The following is a 22,128-nucleotide window of genomic DNA, read 5'->3' as shown; positions in this document are numbered from 1 at the left end:
GTGGATTCCAGCAATCTGTTTGTCACCTCCTGGATTGATGTGAGGAGTAGAATAAAACTGTTATTCAAATTTTGCACTTCTCCAAATTTTGCAATATAATTCTCAGTGCAAAAAAGACTTAGCGAAATGTACATTTTAGAGTAAGGCACTTTTGGAAATGCACACGCTGAGATGAAATCTGTTATTTAAATATGTGGTTTGTGATAAAACACATATTTAAACAGTACTTTTAGAAACAAAACCCACAGCTTAATTCAGAAGTGGATGAAACAGGCTTATGAATGAACAAGTGCAAAACTGATTGGACCAGAAACAGGAAATCCATCCATTGTGTGCTGCGACAAGGTATTACTAACAATGAAGTGATTCAGCCATTTGCTCATTCAGTTGTACATTTATAAGCCTGCCTTCCATCCAGTATAGGGCAACAGTGTTTTATTGAGGTCTTCTTGATCTCTGGCGTGTTCCTTGCATCCTTACCTTTCATTGTTCCTGACTTTTTGTTTGCTCCTCAACCTTGCCTCCTGGTAGGTCCTCAGTTTTCGTGTTCTGGTCCGATGCCAGAAACACAAGGAAAAATGCAAGGCTGATGGACCATTGATAGCTTTGAGTGAGCAACATACTTGAGCAAAAGTTGGGAACAGATTATGGCCTCTTGTGCAACAAATTAAGTTGATGTGGGGAGGGGGAGGGGAATAACTCCTTTTCTTTGTCCATATGGCCATATGCCTGGATGAAACCCTTCCCTAGGAAAGTATCAATGGCAGATCTCTTGATGACCCTTAAGCATCTCCCAGCCTGTAGCCTATTCCCTTTTTATGCTTTAAGACACCTGCGCTTCCAATGATACTTGCCAAAAGAAAAAAAGAAAAACCCCAAAACATGATTCTGAGGGAAGTGGGTGGCTATAAGAAATCATCCAATATGTCAGTTCTTTTCTTTGTGATATATATATATATATATAAAATATCTCCTAAATTTCCCTCTTGTGTCACAGCTAGACTTGTCCACCGGACAGCTGAGCTCCAACCCATGGAATGAAACCATATTTCATCTTCATTCCATAATAGCACCTGCTCATCTTCAGGTGTTTTTTTTTATTCTTGCCTTGGCAGCATGTCCGCTATGTAGTTGGAGGTGGTAAAAAGCATTGTAGAAACACCAGAGCTTGTTTTATAATTATTATTATTATTATTATTCAGTAATGTGATCAGTGGTGTGGATCTGCTGAACAGCTTTAGTTCCAAAACTGTTACCCATCTATTACAGAGTTGTTTTCCCCTCGCCTCCTAAAAACCATTATGACTTCCTTTTCTCCCTCCCCAGCCTCTCCGCATAGCTCATTACTCCCTTAGTAAAGGGAATCAAATGACCGTGGTTTAAAATTCACACAGGGGTTATGTTACTTGTGTGTTAGCTTTGATGGCAGCTTACCAGAAAAACTCAGGATACTTTAGGAGGCACTAAGCCCTTCTCTATAAATTCAAGGAGAGGTCTGGGGGGAATGGTAGAAGTCAAGTGTGTGTGTGTGTGTGTGTGTGTGTGTGTGTGTGAAGCAACTTGACTCCCCAAGCGACTACTTTGAAAGATTATATTTGTGTTAATCAGTTGTCTTCAGCCATCACACTCTCTTTGTGGACAGATAGCCGCCACCAATGCTTGAATGCCAGAAAAGATCCATCTTAATGTGGATTTTGCTGGGACTTCAAGCTGAACGGTGGCAGTGGGGAGAACGTTGATTTACTTGATTTATTATCCGCATGTGAGTATGAAGGTACCTGTCAGATTGATTAACTTTAACAAAGACTGAGCCAGGAGGACCACGCCAGCAATGGGCTTTCTGAGTTTTTCTGAGCCCGATTCATCACAGCCCGAGGGCATGCAGTAATTTACGGAAGGCTGGGTTTGTGTGCGCGCCATTATTTTGCTTTATTTTTGTGTATGTAATTGCCTCGGGATGTCTTGGCTTGTACCTTTTTTTTCCAGAAATGGTGGGAACGGGGCAGCTTCATGTCTTCTGCTGCTTGAACGTAACTCCGGCTCGTGTGCATAAAGGGAAATCAAGACCTTGCCGCACATCTGTGATAATCATTTGGTGTAAAGCCTGCATGTGGCACAATGCAGATTGCATTGATGTGTCCACAGACTTCTTATGGGAATGTTTGGGGAAAGGGTGGCAAATTCATGTTGCATATTAGTATTAATTTTAAAAAATGAAGCTTCATCATTGTGATAAGTGTATGTATGTGTTATGTCAGGCATTTATATTTCTCCCTTCCATTAAATTGTCAGAGCACTTTGCAAAATTTCAAAACTCAGTCTCATCCAAGAGGTCTAAAAGGAACATCTTAATTAGCTGTTACAAATTTGTGGGAATGGGGAAGTGACTCCCAGACTTTATAGTTTATAGTTGCAGTCAACAAATGTACAACCTGTGTACCTAACAGCTGAACAGTTATTCACGTATAACAAATGGAGATAGTCTGTGAACTTGTGTACAACCTGTACAAATCAACAGTTGTACACATGTGTACCAGGTGTAAATAGTGCTTGTACCTGTGTTCAGTGTAATGTGTGAAGAAGCCTAGAATCCAGAGGCAAAGCCGCTGCCGCTGCCCACCCCCCGCTAGTCTAGCCTTTTTGGTTGGGAATTGCTTTTCCATGCATGGTGCTCCCACCTTAGCCTAGGTCCTCAAAGCACAGGAGTTGGGCAGATCCACTCCCCACGTTTCCATTCTAGTAGCCCTTCAGAAGTTGGAGGGTGAACCACTTGAGTTTGAAGCCCCCTATATTCATGGAGATGATTCCTTCCCTGGACCTTTATGGGTTCTAAAATGTGAAGGAAGCCTCCACAGATTCATGATCCAGCTTGTCTAGTGAAAACCATCTTGGAAGCAATATTAAATCAGTGGGTCTCTTGTCATATCATCTTCCTCCAAAACTCCCTGTATAACTCAGCTATTTAATAAGTATTAAGGCTGCAATCCTAACCCCACTTACCTGGGAGTAACCCCCTTGAATTCAATAGGATTTACATCTGAGTAGACATGGTTTGGATTGGAGTGCTATACCACCACAACATTTTGCTTCAAAGGCCAATGTAATTGTTCTTGGCACATCACCTTTTTTTTTTTATTCAGATGCATTTTTGGCCAAACCAAACCCAAAGGTATTTCTGATGGGCAGCATTGGATCCTGCTTTGGAAGAGACTCGCCTACTCTGGATTTTTAATTTGCTTTGATTTAGCTGTATTTCTTTGGGTCTTTTCAGCTGCTGATTCCCCACCCCCTGAGTAGAACATCTTTGCTAATGCTTTGAGTGTTGCTGTGCTAATTTATAAGCTCAGGGGCCTCAAAGAGCCTTTATTTGGAAGTGCTTTAACTGTGGGAAATCGGAAGTAAGCAGGGAAAAGGAAATCTTTTATATTCAGGCAACATCCCTTGACTGTAAATGAGGTGTCTTGGATCTAGTTCTCTCAAACATCCAATGAGGTCATATACCTGTATTCTGACTATATCACTTGAGATTGGATGTGTGAATTGATATGAATGGAATATCTCTTCCATGGGGGCAATGGGAGGAGAGAATAAATTCCCATGCACATAGAAAACTAGTATGTCAGGGAGAGGGCAGAACTAGAATCCTTCTCTCTGAAACCTAGTTTTCCAAAGTTGTCCTTGCTCTGTCAGGTGGTCTGATGAGAGTGAAATAGCGCCTCCTACAGGTAGAATCTTCTAATTAGGACCCTGCCTGTTCATTGATGGAAGGAGACACCTCAGTATTGAGACTGCCCTCCAAGATTTCCATTTTTCTGTGTTCAGGAATTTTGTGTGTGCACAGGGGGTGCAGCTGCTCTTTGTGAAAAACAGGCCTTAACAGTGTGAGCAGAAATGGTCGAGTGGTTTAGAACTCACTCTGTCCACATTACAGATGTTGTGTGGTTTAATGGCCATCTTAGCAGCTTTGCTTACCAAGGATGTTTTAATTAGGAATAGGTGGAGGTAATGAATCTTAGAATCAGAAGATCCCAGGAGTCTGGGAGCATGACTGTCTGGCTGCAATTCTAAACTTATTTTCTAGCAGGCAGCGATAAAAGGAGTTATCGATTTCCATTCTGCCCTGCATTCATTGCATGCAGCGCTGTTTCTGTTCCACTGCAATTTAGCTTCCAACAAAAACTATGTTTTTCTTCTCGCTGTCCGTTATGGAGAAACACTTAAATCATGTAAGTCTGCACCATTCATTTAAGATGAATGGAAACACAATGCAGATCGGAAGAAAGAGCCTCATTAATTCCGTATTTATTCCTATAAGCCGGTCTTTTGTTGGAAGTTCAGGAGGTGAGAAGGAATACTCATTGTTGACAAGATAATTTGCCACACTGTGCAAAGGCATTGGAAAAACATGAGGTCTCCCCACTGTCCGAAGTTCTGAACAGACTGATGCACAGAGGGAAATGCTTTTGCATCTTATATGTACTGGACTTGAGCCCACAATGGATCCTGAACCCAGGACCTGCAGATAAATATTGGATAGGGTCAAAAGTGCCCATATACACACAGCCCTCGAAATTCTACATTCACTGGCGCACAAATGCACACCTCAAACAGTTGAGCCCTGCTCTAGTCTTCCTCTGAGAGACCTGCCCTCAAGAACTATGGATTTTGTGCTGCCTTCTGTAACAGACACATTGCTCTTGTGAACCAAACCTCATGTTCTTCAGTGTGTGTTGATAAATGAGGCTGTACCAGAGTGACTAACCTTGCAGAAACTGAATTAAGGAGGAATTCTGCAACAAATTGAAACTTTCAGAGCCCATTGGCACTTGGCAGAACACAAGCATTAACATTTCCCCATGACATTTTTTTTCTTTCTTTCTGAAAGCGTAAGCATCCCAGAATGAACCTCTGTAAAATTCAAACGCGTTGCAGCAGCTCAGTGGTCTACTCGCCTTCTGCTCACTATGTTTATCTTTCAGAGCTGCCCACACTAGCAGCACTGAATTAATTGTATATTAGTTTTATTTAGTTGTTTGTCATGATCAAGAGAACTGTGCCCAATCTGTTTATGGGTCAGGGCCGAAATTTGAGTCGAGGTACAAGGAAAGCTCCCTGTTGCCGCGAGCATGTCAATATTCAAGAGGCTTTTTCTGAGAGCAAAGGCAAGAGAGGGGATGAATTACAGAGTCTGCTCAGAGCATAGAAATGAAAGCAGAAGAACAATCCCAAGATTTGTAGCTGGTCTGCAGGCAGGAAGAGGAAGGAATGAGGAATAGTGGACTGCAGTCAGTTTGGAACAGGCAGAGATATATAAGCAGGTGAGCTGAAGTTCTCAAAGGAGTCTGTTTGGCATGAATTTGGGTGCAGGCAACAGGTCTTTCCAAGCTCCTCCTCTTCCTGGCAGAAAGCACATCTCTTCTGCTCTCTACTCTGATGCCTAATAGAAGTAGGAGACAATTGCTTTGCTGCATTCTAGGTAGGAAGGAGGAAGCAACACTTTCTCTGAGTAGGAAGAGGAATAGTGTGTGTGTGTGTGTGTGTGTGTGTGAGAGAGAGAGAGAGAGAGAGAGAGAGAGAGAGAGAGAGAGAGAGAGAGAGAGAGCCTGTAGTCATGTTACTTGAGCATCATAATTACTTCTCTGGTTCCCAAATCCAGCTGATGATGCCTTGCTTGAATCCAGACCTTGACGCAGTTTATTCTCTCTTACCTTTTCCGAACCATCCTCCAGGTGTGTTTCTGCACCCTGTTTCATCTCTCCCTCCCTCCCTCCCTCTCTGACACACACACAAACACACAAACAAACTCTTCTGTTTCCTTCAAAACCCTCAACAGTTCCTGGTGGAAGGAAAACATCTCCTAGCAATTAGTCCATGTTGACTTATCATTCTGGGATATTAACAAGTAATCTCCCCCTAACAGATTGATGGACCAGTAGCCGTAAGATCTCTGTCTGCGTATCCATCCTCTCTTCCCTCTCACTCTGGCCTTTTCCACATTTGCCTTTTGCGCCACTCTTTCTAGCCACAAGTCTGCACTTAAAAGCTCAGTGTCTGAGTTGTTGGTTTGTTTTGCCCTAGAGCTTTCCCTGCAAAAGCCTGCTCTTTAGCGCTCAGTTGGTGCAAACATGAATTTGGGCTTTCTGCAGATTGCTGTTTGTTCCGATTGAGCTACAGAGAGCGGATTTTTGCGGGGAAAGCTCTGGATTTTAAAAAAGGCTATTGTGAACCATGCCGGGAAAGAGCAAAGGAAAGGCAGCTGTGGATAAGCCCTGCCCCCTTCTCACGCACACATGCATAAATATACATTATGTGATATGTATATATATATATTCTCCTTTTTTTCTAGTATTTCTCTTTAGTGGAGTAAAGCTTTTGGATAGCCCATTAAACAGTTGATTCTTGCAATATTGGGCAACAAACGTTCTGAAGTGAGCACACGCTGGTTTTGTTTTTCCCTGTAGACTTGCGATTAATCTTCTGTGTGTGATTTTTAAAAAATCTCCCCAGCAGGGCCAATTCCCCTGAACTAAAACAATATTCATGTGAAAATGGGAGCTTATGACATTTAAAATGTTAAGGCTTTTACATCAGGGCCAAACTAGACGTGATGCTGTTTATGCAATTAGCGATTGTGTGAATCGCTTTTGAATTGGGGGGAAAAAATCCCTCATTTGCTCCAAATTCAAATAACAAGTGTTCAAGGGAGGGGAACAATCTGCATCAGGACCACGACGGCTTCTTATCCAGATTGGGTTCCTTGTATTTTCACTACTGCTAAAAGGGATAATAAACATTACAGTGGTACCTTGGTTGTCGAATGGCTTGGCTCCCGAACAAATTGGCTCCCGAACACTGCAAACCCGGAAGTGAGTGTTCCGATTTGCAAAAGTTTTTGGGAAGCCGAATGTCCGACGCGGCTTCCATGGCTAAGTGCAGGAAGCTCCTGCAGCCAATCGGAAGCCGCACCGTGGTTTTCAAACCATTCTGGGAATCAAATAGAAGGCATGCTGGGATAGATGGACTAATAATCAGACTTTGTATAAGGTAGCTTCATACAGTATGAATGTTTGAATTCCTAATAATAATAATAATAATAATAATTTATTATTTATACCCTGCCCATCTGCCTTGGTTTCCCCAGCCACTCTGGGCGGCTTCCAACAAAACACTAAAATACAATAACCTATTAAACATTAAAATCTTCCCTAAATAGGGCTGCCTTCAGTTGTCTTCTAAAAGTTTGGTAGCTATTTTTCTCTTTGACATCTGGTGGGAGGGCGTTCCACAGGGCAGGTGCCACTACCGAGAAGGCCCTCTGTCTGGTTCCCTGTAACTTGGCTTCTCGCAGTGAGGAAACCACCAGAAGGCCCTCGGCACTGGACCTCAGTGTCCGGGCAGAACGATGGAGGTGCTCAGACATTGATTCTTTACTTGAGATTCCTGCATTGAGGGGCTGGACTAGATTGCCCCATCCAACTCTACTATTTCACGATTCTGTGACTGAGGTTGCCAGGTGACCTTGAGCCTAATCTGCTACAGAGAATTGTTGTAAGAATGCTGTGGGAACACACAGCTCAATGTAAGCTCCCCACCCACAATCTCTTCCTTAAATGTGGCAAAGTAATAATTTTGATTCCTATCCTCTGGGATGCATTGGTCCACCTCAGATACATCACGGCTTTTAAAAAATACATATAGCAGGTCTGTGCATGTCTTCTCAGAATACTCATTAAATTCATTGGAACTTACTCAGGTTCATGGGCATCGTGTATGGCAGCCACAATGTATGTTTTATGCCGTGTTGGTGTCATTAGTCGTAATATCATGCATCATATGCATAGAAAGGGGCATTACTTTAGACCCAACAAAACAGAATTAGACCTTTGGTTTTCAGTTCTTTCATTCTTAACTTTCCATATAATTGTTGTGGCTGTTGTTGTTTAGCAACCTAAGTTCCCAGCAGTGTGCTCAGTTTTAATGATTTCTACCATTCCTTATTTTTCTAAGGCCAACAGAGTATCCCAGTGAGTATCCCAATCCATAGGATGCAAGGGATATTTGTAATCATTAGCAATTCGGATTTTACAGGGTATCCATCGTTTCTACTGCTGCCTTCATCTTCAGCAAATCTGGGTACCTCGTCTTCCCTCTTCTGTTCCCCAAGCCGTGTAAAGCTCACAGAAACGACTCCATCCCAAGCCTACCCTAAGCAACATGCAATATAGTCTTAACTTAGAGGGAATTTTATTGCAACTGCCTTCTAGACTGTTCCCAGGATAGGTCATTACAGGCAATTTTTTGGGAATTGTTTACGCACTTTCTGGTAAAGCATTCAGCAAACGTCTCACTAACGTCGCGGAAAGCTAATGTTTCATGTCTCTCCGAGGGCAACCTCTTTTCATAAAATACTATCATAATAGCTTATAAGTAAATCTTTTCCTCCATTAAAACGCGAAGTGTGGGTGTAAGTGACTGGGCTCAGACTGAAGCCTTGTAAACGCATTCGAGTAGACATCCTCTCCACCCACCCCTCTACCCCCTACGCACGCTTTAAAAGTGTGGGGGCGGTGAGTTGTTTTCTTATTAGCTCCGTCTGCCCTTCGGATTTTTCCAGAGCTCACACTCTCTGCATCCTGACTGAACCTGTGTCAGACAAAACAGCTGCTGAGTGCTTCCAGTAGCTTTAGAATGGCTCACATTGTTGATGGAGGTAGCAATGAGACGGTGGCCACACCGACCTCATCTACACAAGCGGCCGAACGAGGCAGGGGTGAAGTGGCAGGCAATTCATTCAGGAAAAAACTTTACAGAAGTCAGCGATTCATCTGGTGGAGCATCGAATAAACTTTTTGCTGCGGCAGTGCTTTAGAATACAGTGGAAGAGAGGCATTTGAACCACGGTCTGTTCTCCCTTCACTATATTATACCCCGTGGTAGAGCACATCCTTTGCAGGGTTTGATCCCTGGCATCTTCAGTTGAGTTGGAAGAGCCCTATCTGAAATCCTGGAGATCAGCATCTTCTCAGTATAGACATTTATAACATGGTGCATGGCATGGAGAATGTGGATGGGGAAAAGTTTTTTCTTCTTCTCTCGTAAGACTAGAACTTATAGATATCCAGTGAAGTTAGTTGTTGGAAGATTCAGGGCAGATTTTTTAATAGTACTTACCGTATTTTTCGTCCCATAGGACGCTCCGTCCCATAGGACACACCTAGTTTTTTGGGGGGGAAATAAAGGGGGGAATTCTTTATTTCTCCCCCAAAACCACGTCAGGGAACAGCGGGATGGCGGCGCTGCGCCTCCCCGCTGTCCCCCAAGCTTGTGGGGCTGGCCGATGTCTGCCCGGCGCGAGGGGCGCTCTGCTTCAGGGCGCCCCGCGTGCTGGGCAGCAGGCTGCTATCCGCAGCGTGGGGAGCCCTGCGGGAACTCCCGCAGGACTCCCCACGCTGTGGATGTCTGCCGGGCGCTCTGCTTTCAGCGCGCCCGGTGCTCTGGGAAACTGGCTGCTATCCGCAGCCTAGACAGCCCTGCGGGACCTCCCGCAGGGCTGCCTAGGCTGTGGATGTCTTCCTGAAGCCTGGAGAGCGAGAGGGGTCGGTGCGCACCGACCCCTCTCGCTCTCCAAGCTTCAGCGAAAGCCTGCATTCGCCCCATAGGACGCACCCAGATTCCCCTTCATTTTTGGAGGGGAAAAGGTGCGTCCTATGGGGCGAAAAATATGGTACTCATGTGGTGCATCGTTGAACTATGGAACTCACTTCCACAGGAGGCAGTGATGTCCACTAACCTAGATGGCATTAAAATCCATGGAGGAAAAGGCTATTGATGGCCACTAGCCATGATACCTGCGCCTTCACAGTTTAAGACAGTAACCCTTCCGAATAGCAGTTTATGGAAGCCACTGGACAGCAGAGTGTTCTTGTGCTCAGATCCTGTGCTTGGCAGTTCCCTGCAGGCATCTGGTTAGCCACTGTGAGAGCAGGTTGCTTGACGAGATGGGCCATTGGCCTGATCCAGCAAGCTCTTCTTATGTCTCTGACCTAGTTGGTCTGACTTGGTACAAGGCAAGCTAACACCTTCACGTGCTGCTTTGCAGCCAGGCAATTAACCTCAAGCACCAGACGACTAAAGACTCATACAAGGTTCCTTTCTCAGATAGGAAACAAGTAGGGAATGAAGGGATGATTTCTTTAAGAGTGCAATCCTACACCTGTCTATTCCCTATTGAACTGAATGGGACTTAACCTTGGAACGGTCCAGTACATCTATTTTATGTTTTTTATTGTAGCCTGCCAAGGCTTCCCCACAGACATATTGGAATGGTTAGTCTATAGGGATGGGGGAGAATCTTGATTCAGTTCTCATTTAAAGGCAAACCTACCTATTTTGCACTTTCTGAAACCATGCGGGAACTGAAACGCAACCATCCTTTGAAACTCACACTCCTCCAAACTTTGCAAAGACACTGTGTCTTTTCTTCTGCCTGGTGATGCATCCTAGAACTTTGCTTTATGAACCATGTATCCTGTACCTTGAGCTCATGATGAGACTGTGTTTCTTAAATAAAGCACTGGGGTTTCCTCAAGCCAAGAGTTCCAAGGACTGAGTCCAAATGATAAGCCAAGATCAAACTTGGTCTGAAGATTACTGTTTTCTGGGAGTGAAACAAACCACAATCCCTAGTTTGGATGAAACTGTAAGCCGGATATTGCGATTTGTTTCCTCCTAATAGGAGCGGGGAGGAGTGAAGCAGGTGCAATTTGCTTGTGTGCAAGTAAGCATAATCTATCATCGTTATATGTTTGAAATCAGCCAATGTGGCAGGTATCTGTGTATAATTTGCTTCTTCTCCAACACGAAACCCCGATTTTTCCTCCTTTTATATTGCAGGTTCTCATCAAAGTATTGGACAACAACGATAACGGTCCAGAATTTTCCCACCCGAGTTACGACGTCACGATTTCTGAGGACATCCTCCCTGACACTGAGATCCTTCAAGTTGAAGCCATAGACAGAGATGAGAAGCACAAGCTCAGCTACATCATTCATAGCAGTATTGACTCAATCAGTGTGAGGAAGTTCAGGATGGATCCCAACACAGGAGTTCTGTACACTGCCGAGCGCTTAGACCACGAAGCTCAAGATAAGCACATCCTAAACGTAATGGTAAGAACTGAATATTAAATGTGTGCTCAGGCACAATCAGTGCCTATTAATAGGTGTGTGCTATAGTCTACTGATAAGCGCAGAGGCTTTAAAAATTGGCAAGGAAGCAGTAATTAATTTTCCTCCCTCCACTGCCGTGCATTTATTTATTCGTTCCGTTCTTTCAGTGCTGAAGCTTTGTGAGGCTTACTATGAAAGCGTTTTTATCTCACAAAATGGTTTTGCCATCTTAAGGGAGAACATGGAAGAAACATTATAATCTCCCAATGCCTGGGCCTTTTATCAGAGGTGACTCTCTTGAAGAGTTTCTCAGGAGAAGTTTTTAAAGTTCTTTCAGAATCTATTAAACAAGGTGATTATCGCTCTTCTTGCCCGTGCCCTGTTATTGAAAGCAAAGTGCTCTCATTCATCTTGCATTTCTGTAGGATTTTCCCAAGGCAGAAGACACTGGTTTATGTGCCTAAATTACGGGGGGTGGGATGTTGTTCTGCTGTGAAGTGGATGCTGAATACAGTGGTACCTTGGGTTACATACGCTTCAGGTTACAGACTCCGCTAACCCAGAAATAGTACCTCAGGTTAAGAATTTTGCTTTAGGATGAGGACAGAAATTGCGTGGTGGCAGCAGCAGGGAGGCCCCATTAGCTAAAGTGGTACCTTAGGTTAAGAACAGTTTCAGGTTAAGAACGGACCTCCAGAACAAATTAAGTTCTTAACCCGAGGTACCACTGTACTATGGAGCAGAAATTATTACTGTTGTTTGTTGGCAGTGGGTTAGAACTTCCAAACTAACTTTGACTAACATCTCACACCTTTGAGAAATTTTACTAGTTTTTTCCAGGGATGACTGGATCTCACTCAATTCTCCTTGTCATAGTATTTAGCACAGAGATAGTCAACTTCATAGCCTCCAAATGTCCAACTGCCTCTCTAGTCACAATCTATTGCACGATCACATCAGGATCTCTTTCCTTCTCTGTGATTTGCCTGCGTTCTGGAGCATATCAGGGAGCTGTTTAGGTTGGTTGCAAGTGAGAATGTGTCCTTAAAACCAGAGCGGTTGATGCATGTGCTGTATCTGTACAAAATCTGGAAGTAAAAAGCAGAAAAAAAGATGGATGGCTAGCACACTGGTTCTGCTCCAGAAGCAAAACCTAATCAACAAGTGATAGCGAAGTATTTTCAACCAACCAACTACTATTCAGGTATATAGCTTTACCCTCAAGGCCAAGATCTGTTCCTACATATTTTTTGAAATTTTATTCATGATTTTCAGGTTTATGCATTTCAATAATTTTACAGTCATTTTAACATTTCAAAATTTGACTTCCTTCCCCCTCTTTCTATGGTTCCTTAAATTTGTTTTTCATATCTTCTGCGTATCCAAATTAACTTAATTTGTTCATCTGCTTTAAATATATACTCTTATGAAACTGCAGGTTATTACAATAATCCTGCCAATGTTCTTATCTGTTTGCAATTTATCTGTAAATATTTAATAAACCATTTCCATTCTTTTATAAAAAAGTTTAAATAAATAAATAAATAAAAATTGTCCAGTAGCACCTTAGAAACCAACTAAGTTTGTTCTGAGTATAAGCTTTCATGTGCATGCACACTTTTTCAGATATAAAAAGTTTGTTATCTTGATTTCTTATTCTTCCGGTACGTTTCACCAGTTTGCATATTCCATAAGTTTTTGTATCCATTCTTCCTTTGCTGGGACTTCTACTTTTTCCATTTGGGGGCAAGTAACATTTTGCCGCTGTCTCAGCTAAATGCATGAATAGGTTTATATACAGTTTAGGTAGTTCTGTCCCTATAATTCCCAAAAGACACTTGTTACTACACATTGCAGTAGCAAACTCCCTAGTTTAGCTAGGCAATGTGTAAAGATGTATTGAATTCATGACTTCTTCCCCAGATGTAACGTTGGCCGGGTTTTGTGGCCCTACCAGTTTGTCTCTGTGCTCCAGTGATTGTTGCTCCTTCTCCCCAGGTTCGTGACCAAGAGTTCCCCTATCGGCGGAATTTGGCAAGGGTAATTGTCAACGTGGAAGACTCCAACGACCACAGCCCGTATTTCTCGAGCCCTTTGTACGAAGCCTCTGTGTTTGAATCGGCTGCCATTGGCTCTGCTGTTCTGCAGGTCACCGCCTTGGACAAAGACAAAGGCGAAAACGCAGAGCTGATCTACACAATTGAAGCAGGTTAGCAAGTGAGGCTTTTTGCACTGTGAGGTTGCACGTAATAAAATCGCACGATGTAATGCAATTGTTGGATAGAATTAAAGATTACAGCAAGGATGGTAAGTCTGCCAAGGTTCCTTAGAAATCAATGAGGCCTTATGTTTAACTCGTTTGCCTTTTTATGTCTTGCATTCAAGAGATGGTGCCTTGCAGGGTCTTTTTATGCCTCTCAGAATTGCACCGTTGTTGTTGCTGCTGCTGCTGTTGTACTTGCATTGCTAAACACAATAATCCCCATTGAGCCCAATAATTATCTAATCGTTGACTTAAAACATCCCCATCACCAATACCCAACCAGAAGGGTTCCCAGAATAGATTCCAGAGGTCAGTAAAAACAAGATGTTTACAGGATTATAATCTAGAGAGCTTGACATAGAATCATAGAAACTTAGAGTTGGAAGGGACCCCAAGGGTCATCTAGTCTAACCCCTTGCAATGCAGGAATCTCAGCTAAAGCATCCATGACAGATGGCCATCCAACCTCTGCTTAAAAACCTCCAAGGAAGGAGAGTCCACCACTTCTTGTGGGAGTCTGTTCCACTGCTGAACAGCTTTTACTGTCAGAAAGTTGCTCCGAATGTTTAGTCGGAATCTCCTTTCTTTCAACTTGAAGCCATTGGTTCGAGTCCTGCCCTCCAGAGCAGGAGATGTCTCCATGTGACAGCCCTTAAGTTATTTGAAGATGGTGATCATATATCCTCTCAGTCTCCTCTATTCCAGGCTAAACCTACCCAGCTCCTTCAAGTGGTCCTCATAAAGCTTAGTTTCCAGACCCTTGATCATCTTTAAATATATATATATATATTTATTACTTTCCCAACAATTTAAACACTACAAAGGGGAAAAAAGTTAAACAAAACAATACAATACAATACAAAAACAAAGACACTACATAACACTAAGACATTAAACTAACAAAACAAAACAAAAACAATTTAAGACACATCAAACAATTTCAATATCTTCTTTCATTCACTTGTTTCAACGACCTCCTCACACCTCCCTTTTTGTATTCCACTTCAGTTAACTGTTTCAGCAATTCCTTTCCATCTTCCTCTGTTTTCTGTCCTGTAATTACCTTAACATATTCTAACCTTATTTTTTCCCTTTAATACATTAATAATCTATTTGTACTTAGTTCCTTATAACATTTCTACTAAAGCCATATAACTTCATTCCAACATTTTTCTAACATTCATTGATTTTACAGTATTTCTGCAAATAGTCTTTAAACTTTTTCCAGTCTTCTTCCACCGACTCTTCTCCCTGGTCTCGGATTCTGCCAGTTCCATTTCCGCCAGTTCCATATAGTCCATCAACTTCATCTGCCATTCTTCCCGGGTGGGTAAATCTTGTGTCTTCCAATACTTCGCAATGAGTATTCTTGCTGCTGTTGTTGCATACATAAAAAAAGTTCTGTCCTTCTTTGGCACCAGTTGGCCGACCATACCCTTGATCATCTTGGTCGCCCTCCTCTGCACACATTCCAGCTTGTCAACATCCTTCTTGAATTGCGGTACCCAGAATTGGACACAGTATTTCAAGTGTGGTCTTACTAAGGCAAAATAGAGTAGTGCTGTTACTTCCCTTGATCTGGGCACTGTACTTCTGTTGATGCAGCCTAGAATAGCATTAGCTTCTTTTGCTGTTGCGTCACACTGTTAACTCACGCTAAGCTTGTGGTCCACCAAGACCTCTAGATCCTTTTCACATATACTGCTAGTAAGCCAGGTGTCCCCCAATCCAATATGTGTGCATCTGGTTCTTTCTGCCTAAGTGCAGAACCTTACATTTGTCCCTACTGAAAATCATTTTGTTAGCTTGCGCCCAATTCTTCAATCTGTTAAGGTCATTTCGAATTCCAATTCTTTCTTCTGCGGTTTTAGCTACCCCTCCCAGTTTGGTGTCATCTGCAAATTTGATGAGCATCCCCTCAATTCCTTCATCCAAGTCATTTATAAATACGATAAACAACAACAGGCTCAGGACAGAACCCTGCAGCACCCCACTTGCCACTTTTTTTCCAGGGTAATGAGGAACCATTAATGAGCACTCTTTGGGTTTGATCAGTCAACATAAAAGGAAAGAAGGTGTGTGGGTGGAAGAGGAAAGCAAGCAAACTCAGGCACCAATTCTTAAACTTAAAAAATTCTTAGGTTGACCAGCTGGCATGGAAACAACTCAAAAAGAGAAGGGACTGAAGGGAGCTGAACTTTCAGCAAAGCTGACTGAGTAGCCCTTCTCTCTAACTCTGCCTCTCCTTCTCTCTCCCCCTCGGTTTCAGCATGATAGATAAATGCTTTCATTTGGTGGTAGAAGATGGCTGCAGAATCACTCCAAGTTTGATGCATTTCAACCTTGGCAGTCCAGTTCACTTTATCCTGCAGCAATTTTCCTGTCTAGTTGAGGCCATTGCTTCCATTACTTTCCTGTGGTCATTGTTCTTTTGCCTCCTGTCCCACCGTTTATTTCAAGGAGCCCAACTGGCAGCCTCTCACTCTTTTCCAGTAATGGAAACTTGCTTCTGTCAACCATTGCCAGCTACTTCTGGACTTAGATTCCTCTGCCTGCTTTTTAGAACAGTGGCCAAGGACTTGGATCTTTCACCTTTCATAGATATACATCTGGCAACCTGAGTACAATAAACAAACATTGGGTCAGTCTTTTGAGCCTGCCCTCCCTGCCCTCAGGCCTACCCACTTAACCTCAACCATGTGCACAGAGTCCTGTGGAGCATTTATCCAGCGGCTTGCTACGTACAGGCCTGTGCTCACAAATGCACAGTCTGGGATGGATCATGCATTAGCAGATTTACATTATTATGCATGCACAATTACAGCAAACATGCAAAGGTCAGGATGTGGACTAAGCATGTTCCACTTGTCCCACTGCACATTTACATGATTTGCCAATGTTTGGATAACTCTAGTGTGATAACAGAAGGGATAGATTCCTGCAACCAGCACCACCTTAGACTAGGGTAGGCAAACTAAGGCCCGGGGGTCAGATCCGATCCAATCGCCTTCTCAATCTGGCCCACGGACGGTCCGGGAATCAGCGTGTTTTTACATGAGTAGAATGTGTGCTTTTATTTAAAATGCATCTCTAAGTTATTTGTGGGGCATAGGAATTCATCCCCCCCTCAAAAAAAAATAGTCTGCCCCTCCCCACAAAGTCTGAGGGACAGTGGACCCGGCCCCCAGCTGAAAAAGTTTGCTGACCCCTGGACTAGGTCTCTTCCTGCATTGTATTTGCTTTCAGTTCTGTCAATCACAGCTCCAATTCACCTATGTGTGCCCTCCCCCTGGAACTGCAGGCTTGATCACCCTTACCAATCAACACTGATTTATTTTATTTATGATTTTTTAATTTTATACAGTACTGAATTTGTGCATCCCAATCTATACACCTCCCCACTCAGTCTAAAGCATCATGAATCGTTAAGATGGCATCATGAGGTTGTTGTCGTCTAAGTACATGAGGCTGACAAGTTCAGCTTCTTTTAAAGGGAATTAGCAGAGGTAACTCATCAAGTTGACAGAAGACCCAGATCTTAAACCCTCGTTGCTGCTAAACAGCGGCAAAGCAGCAGGGGAGATGGCAAGTGGAAGAGGAGTGCATGACCCAGTCAGCACTTTTCCTCTGCATCAGCTCCCTCCCTCAAGCCACTATTCCTTGGTGTTGTGGTAAAAATCCATTTGGACCACATTTGGGTAGAAAGGTGGGGAGCTGGGGTTGTGAGGCAGGGAGGGAGTCGCAGGTTTAAAACTCAGTCATCCCCTCCCCTTGTCCAACGCTTCTTCGCTGCAAACAGTCTTGCTCCTGTTGCTTTGAGACTTAGATCTGCTTCCAAGTGTCTAATTTGGTCCTATGGTGAATGGATAGAGCGATACAATGGTGTTAAGATCAGCTGTGAAAAGTGTGTAATAAAATGGCTCCCATAATCATGGCGGAGGGAGGGATGAGGCAGTGGCCTGGAAGTGTGGACAGTGTGAGGCTTCTACCCAGACCAATTATTCCAAAGCTTAAAACCCTTTGATGAGACTATCTCCCCACGACTGCCTCTGATTTCAATTTCATCCTCCCATGTTGCCAGCAAGTCAAGGTTTCAAACCTCTGTTTCAGCTGCAAATTCCAACCGTTTCGCTATCCCCAGATGTTCCTCGATGCAGTGTAATAGAACTTTCTGAGGCTGTCGTTCCTCTGACCCATGAAAGGATGTGCAGGGAGGATGCTAATTTTAACTGATGGGTTCAGCTTACATGCATGGTTCCTTACTTCTCAGGGAATTCAACTCATGTGATCATAGCAGTCAGTAAGAGAAACCAATACGCACAAACTTTAATAAGATCTGAATCCAGGTGAGAGGTGATGAGCACAGAAGGGTATACACATGTTCATATATTTCCATCCTAGAAACTATACACATGGTAGAGGCACATACAGGCCCATTGATTGATCGGATCATGTATTACCTCTGTCACCTATTAACTCATCCTTTTTGTCAATCTGTGGACCAGGAGTTCCAAAATTGTGGTCCATGGGACAACCAGTGGTCTACATGCTTCATTCAGGTGGTCTGCAGCCTGTCTGGATTTGTGGTCGTGTGTAATACAAATAAAATATAATTTATAAGAAATGAAGGAAGCTGTACAATACAATTAAAAACCATACAGCATCTGGCACAAAGCTACAACAAGATAAACAACCATTAAGCAACAACCTACAAGATCCTCAGCTACTTTCAGGTAGCTCAAAGGGAAGAAAGGTTGGGAACCACTGCTGTAGATGGAATGTAACACAGAGGGCAAAAATATTGCAAGCGGCAGGAGTGTCTCGCTGAAAATGGGAGCCCTGTGTTGAAATGGCTCTTTGCAACATGGAGTTGAACTTAGCCTGTGTCTTGTCTCATGGTGTCCAAAAACTACACATGATGGAAATCATGCCAGGGAGGGTGGGGATATTCAGCAAGCTCCACCACTCCCCTTCCCTGTGTTGCCTTTGCCTTATCAATTTATTCCTATTTTATTTCTACAGTTCATTTCGTACTTTAACAGCTTAGTCTCTAAGCTGTGTACAGTAAGTTTAAAAAGATACAGTAAAGGTGAACTCAATGAAAACTAATAGAAAAATCAGAAAACCTTGCTTGAAATAAAAAAAAAAAGGTCTTTATCAGGTGCTGAAAGTTCATCAAACGAGGGGGTCTGTCTGATTTCAGCAGGGCGGGACAAATAGTAGGGCAGGTATCTGAAGCTGGGAGCCTCCTGTGTTCATGGAGGCTCTCTGGGCATTCAAAACACTATAAGATCAGTTCTGTGAAGCATGCATGGACCTTCCACAGATACAGGAGGCTTTGTGCTCCATAACTTTGCCTATACAGGGTGACCTGTGTGGTGGTGGATAGGGTAGAGGTAGCATTCTCTCATTGGTTTGCTTAACTCCAGGAGCATAGCTGCCCAATACCAACTCGAATGTCCAATCTTAGGTGCCTAATCTCCAGATCAGTGTTGTCTACAGTAACTGGCAGTGGCTCTGCAGGGTTTTGGGTAGGGGGGTCTCTTCCAGCTCTACCTGGAGATGCTGGGGATTGTGTGGTGGTGGATAGGGTAGAGGTAGCATTCTCTCATTGGTTTGCTTAACTCCAGGAGCATAGCTGCCTAATACCAACTCGAATGTCTAATCTTAGGTGCCTAATCTCCAGATCAGTGTTGTCTACAGTAACTGGCAGTGGCTCTGCAGGGTTTTGGGTAGGGGGGTCTCTTCCAGCTCTACCTGGAGATGCTGGGGATTGAACCCAGGACCTTCTGCATGCAAAGCAGATGCTCTTATCCCTAAGCCACGGCACCTTCCCCAAAGAAGGATGCTTGAAGATGGCTGAGTACAGCTATTGTTGGTTGCACCATCTCTGGTTGCACGAAGAAGCATCTGCTATTGCAATTTTGAACCTGAGGTGAAAGTCGGGGTGGGGTGGAGGGTGAGCTTTATCTCTTGGTGTATGAAGTGAGCCTGGAAATCCCTTTCATTCTCCTCATTTCCCTCCACTCATGAAACCTTTGGTAAGATGCCTGAGAAGGAGCCAGTGATATGGAGAAGTTCATAGCATTGGCAGGGAAAGGGCCTTGGCTCATCGGTAAACCACCTGCTTTGCAGGCAGAAGGTTCCATGTTCAATCCCCAGCATCTCAGGTTAGGACTGGGTTAGATCCTTGTCTGAAACCCTAGACAGCTGCTGTCAGTCAGTGTAGACAATACTGAAGTAAATGGGCCAGTGGTCTGTCTCAGTAGAGTGCAGCTCTCTGTGTTCCAAGGCATAGGATAAGCTTGACAACACATTACGCATGTGAGGACAAATTGAATGCAGGGAGTTTCTGTTGATTCCACCACCAGCTCCATCTTCCTTGCAACAGGTCATTTCGGTCCTCATTGTACGCTTTTGACAAAAGAGTCTCTTGATCCTACCTCATTATTGTATTTTGTATGTGGCAAACCCTGACCTTCTAAGGAGCCCATTTACGTCTTCACTGAACAATGATTCTTCTTGATTTTTCCCTATCCACTAAGAACAATAAACAAACCTTGCTGTCATTAGCTTCCTTTTATCTATTTGATGAGCTATTATTTTGTGTGTATTTCTTGTATATGCTGTTCTCATGCTTCGCCTTCAGTCCTATTGAAGCATTCAACCAGTAATATTAAATTGCTCAAAATCCTCATTATTTCAGGCCGTGAACTGTTGCTCACACATTGAACAATTTGGCTTCTTCGTCTTTTATCTCTATTTTGTGCCAGATCTTAAACCCTTCTTCTTTGAAGTCCATGAGCTTTCAGTGAAATTCATTTTCTAGTAAACATGTATGAAATCACAGCCTTGTTAGTGTAATCCTATACATATTGATTTAGAAGTAAGCCCCACTGCATTTGATAGGACTAACTCTGGGGCAAGCAAGTTTAGGAGAAGGCTGTACACACTCACCTGGAAGTAAATCCTGTTGAATTTAGTGGGGCTTACTTCTGAATAGCCATGGGTAGGATTACTGTGCAAATCGCATAATGCAGGCAAGCAAAGTCCATAGATCAGCTGTAGTTGGTCACATAGATTCTAGCAGGTGGTACTGTGTCAATACTACAGCCCAGTTAATGATTTGCAGGTGGCTTTGCCTATCTAGTGCCCTCCAGATATTTTGTACTGCACTTCTCATCAGCCCCAGCCAGTACAGCTGTGCTGGCTTTGACCGATGGGAATTGTAGTCCAAAATGTCTAGAGGGCACAAGGTTGGCAATGGTTTGTTTACCCTTCTACAGCATCTCTGCACTGTAGACTTAAACTACTGTGATCTCTTCAAAAAGCGGTGGGAAGTGTAACCACACATTTATTTACTTATTTATGTAAAAGCATTCCATATATACATTTAAAAACCTCTATGGCGTACACACTATGTACTATATAAAAGTGACATCCATGAAAACAAAAATATAACCTCAAACCATATATAATCAAATGAAAATGGAGATTTGGGGGATTCATACACATAAATCAAGGTCCACTTTTGTGCGTCAGGCAAAGCCTGAGCAAAAAGATAAGTCTTTCCAAGACACCCGAGGCAACTGATGGTTGCTGCTTCACATATGGATGAGGGAAGGGCATCATTCCACATTTTGTCGGTGATACAGGGGTTCCGGAGAGAATGATCAGCACAGCCTTGAATTGTCAGTTTCCTGCAACTCCTTGGGGAGTGCAATAGAGTTTTATTTGTTCCTTTTTTTTTCAAAAAAAATAATTATTCCTTTTATAACACAAATAAAAAACACAGACAGAAAAGACAAACAATATGAACAAATTCTTGTCCTTATTTTTCCATATTTTGTCCATATCCTTATTTTTCTAAACATTATTAAGTTGCCTTCCCCAAGTCCCACCTATCTGATTTTCAGTTTACTTCATCTTTATCAGTTTACATATATCATAATTTCTAACCATCTTTTTTATCATACTTAAAGTAACTTCACATTTTATCACTTACAAATAATACTATTTTAAAATACCCTATCTTCTACTTCTAACCCTACAGCCTATGTCCACTTCCAAAGCTATTCTAAGGTTTACATATTAAAATATTTTTTCAAATATTCCTTAAACTTCTTCCAGTCTTCTTCCACCATCTCTTCTCTCTGGTCTTGGAGTCTCCCGGTCCATTCTGCAAGTTCCATATAGTCCATCATCTTCATCTGCCAAGTTTTATTTGTTCTTAATGAATAATGTTTTCTAGTTCAGTGTTTCCCAACCTTGGCCCTCCAGCTGTTTTTGAACTACAATTCCCATCATCCCTGACCACTGGTCTTGCTAGCTAGGGATGATGGGAGTTGTAGTTCAAAAACAGCTGGGGGCCCAAGGTTGGGAAACACTGTTCTAGTTCAATCCCTTGGTTTTAAAAGTCTTGCCCACAGATCTTCTGCTTCATATTAGATTAATCGGCTTGAATTCTGCACTTATATCAAGATCATACTTCAGATTTCTCAGAGTGGTTTATACAGGGATCCCAACTGGGCAGTGATCAGACGTGGTTCTGCTTGGTTTTAGTATAAAATGCAGCTGTGTGCATGCAGAGTTAGTCTTACCAAGCAAAACACAACCATCAGGCCATTAATGGTGGCTTACCAGGTTCTTGACCAGGCATCCCCAAACTCTGCCCTCCAGCTGTTTTGGGACTACAG

At 43.0% G+C, this 22,128-nt stretch overlaps 1 protein-coding gene across 1 annotated transcript in view; it reads left to right on the top strand.

Moving 5' to 3' along the window:
- The window catches only part of FAT3 (FAT atypical cadherin 3), a 458,658-nt gene that overhangs the window by 345,459 nt on the left and 91,071 nt on the right, over positions 1 to 22,128 (top strand). The window contains exons 8-9 of the mRNA XM_081909132.1: positions 10,894 to 11,169; positions 13,168 to 13,378. Coding sequence (XP_081765258.1) covers positions 10,894 to 11,169; positions 13,168 to 13,378 — 487 coding nt within the window. The remainder of the gene's footprint in view (positions 1 to 10,893; positions 11,170 to 13,167; positions 13,379 to 22,128) is intronic.

This window comes from Podarcis melisellensis, assembly GCF_964234715.1.
Source record: "Podarcis melisellensis genome assembly, chromosome: 4".
NCBI classification, from domain to species: domain Eukaryota; kingdom Metazoa; phylum Chordata; class Lepidosauria; order Squamata; family Lacertidae; genus Podarcis; species Podarcis melisellensis.
This window is presented reverse-complemented; position numbering and strand designations above follow the sequence as displayed.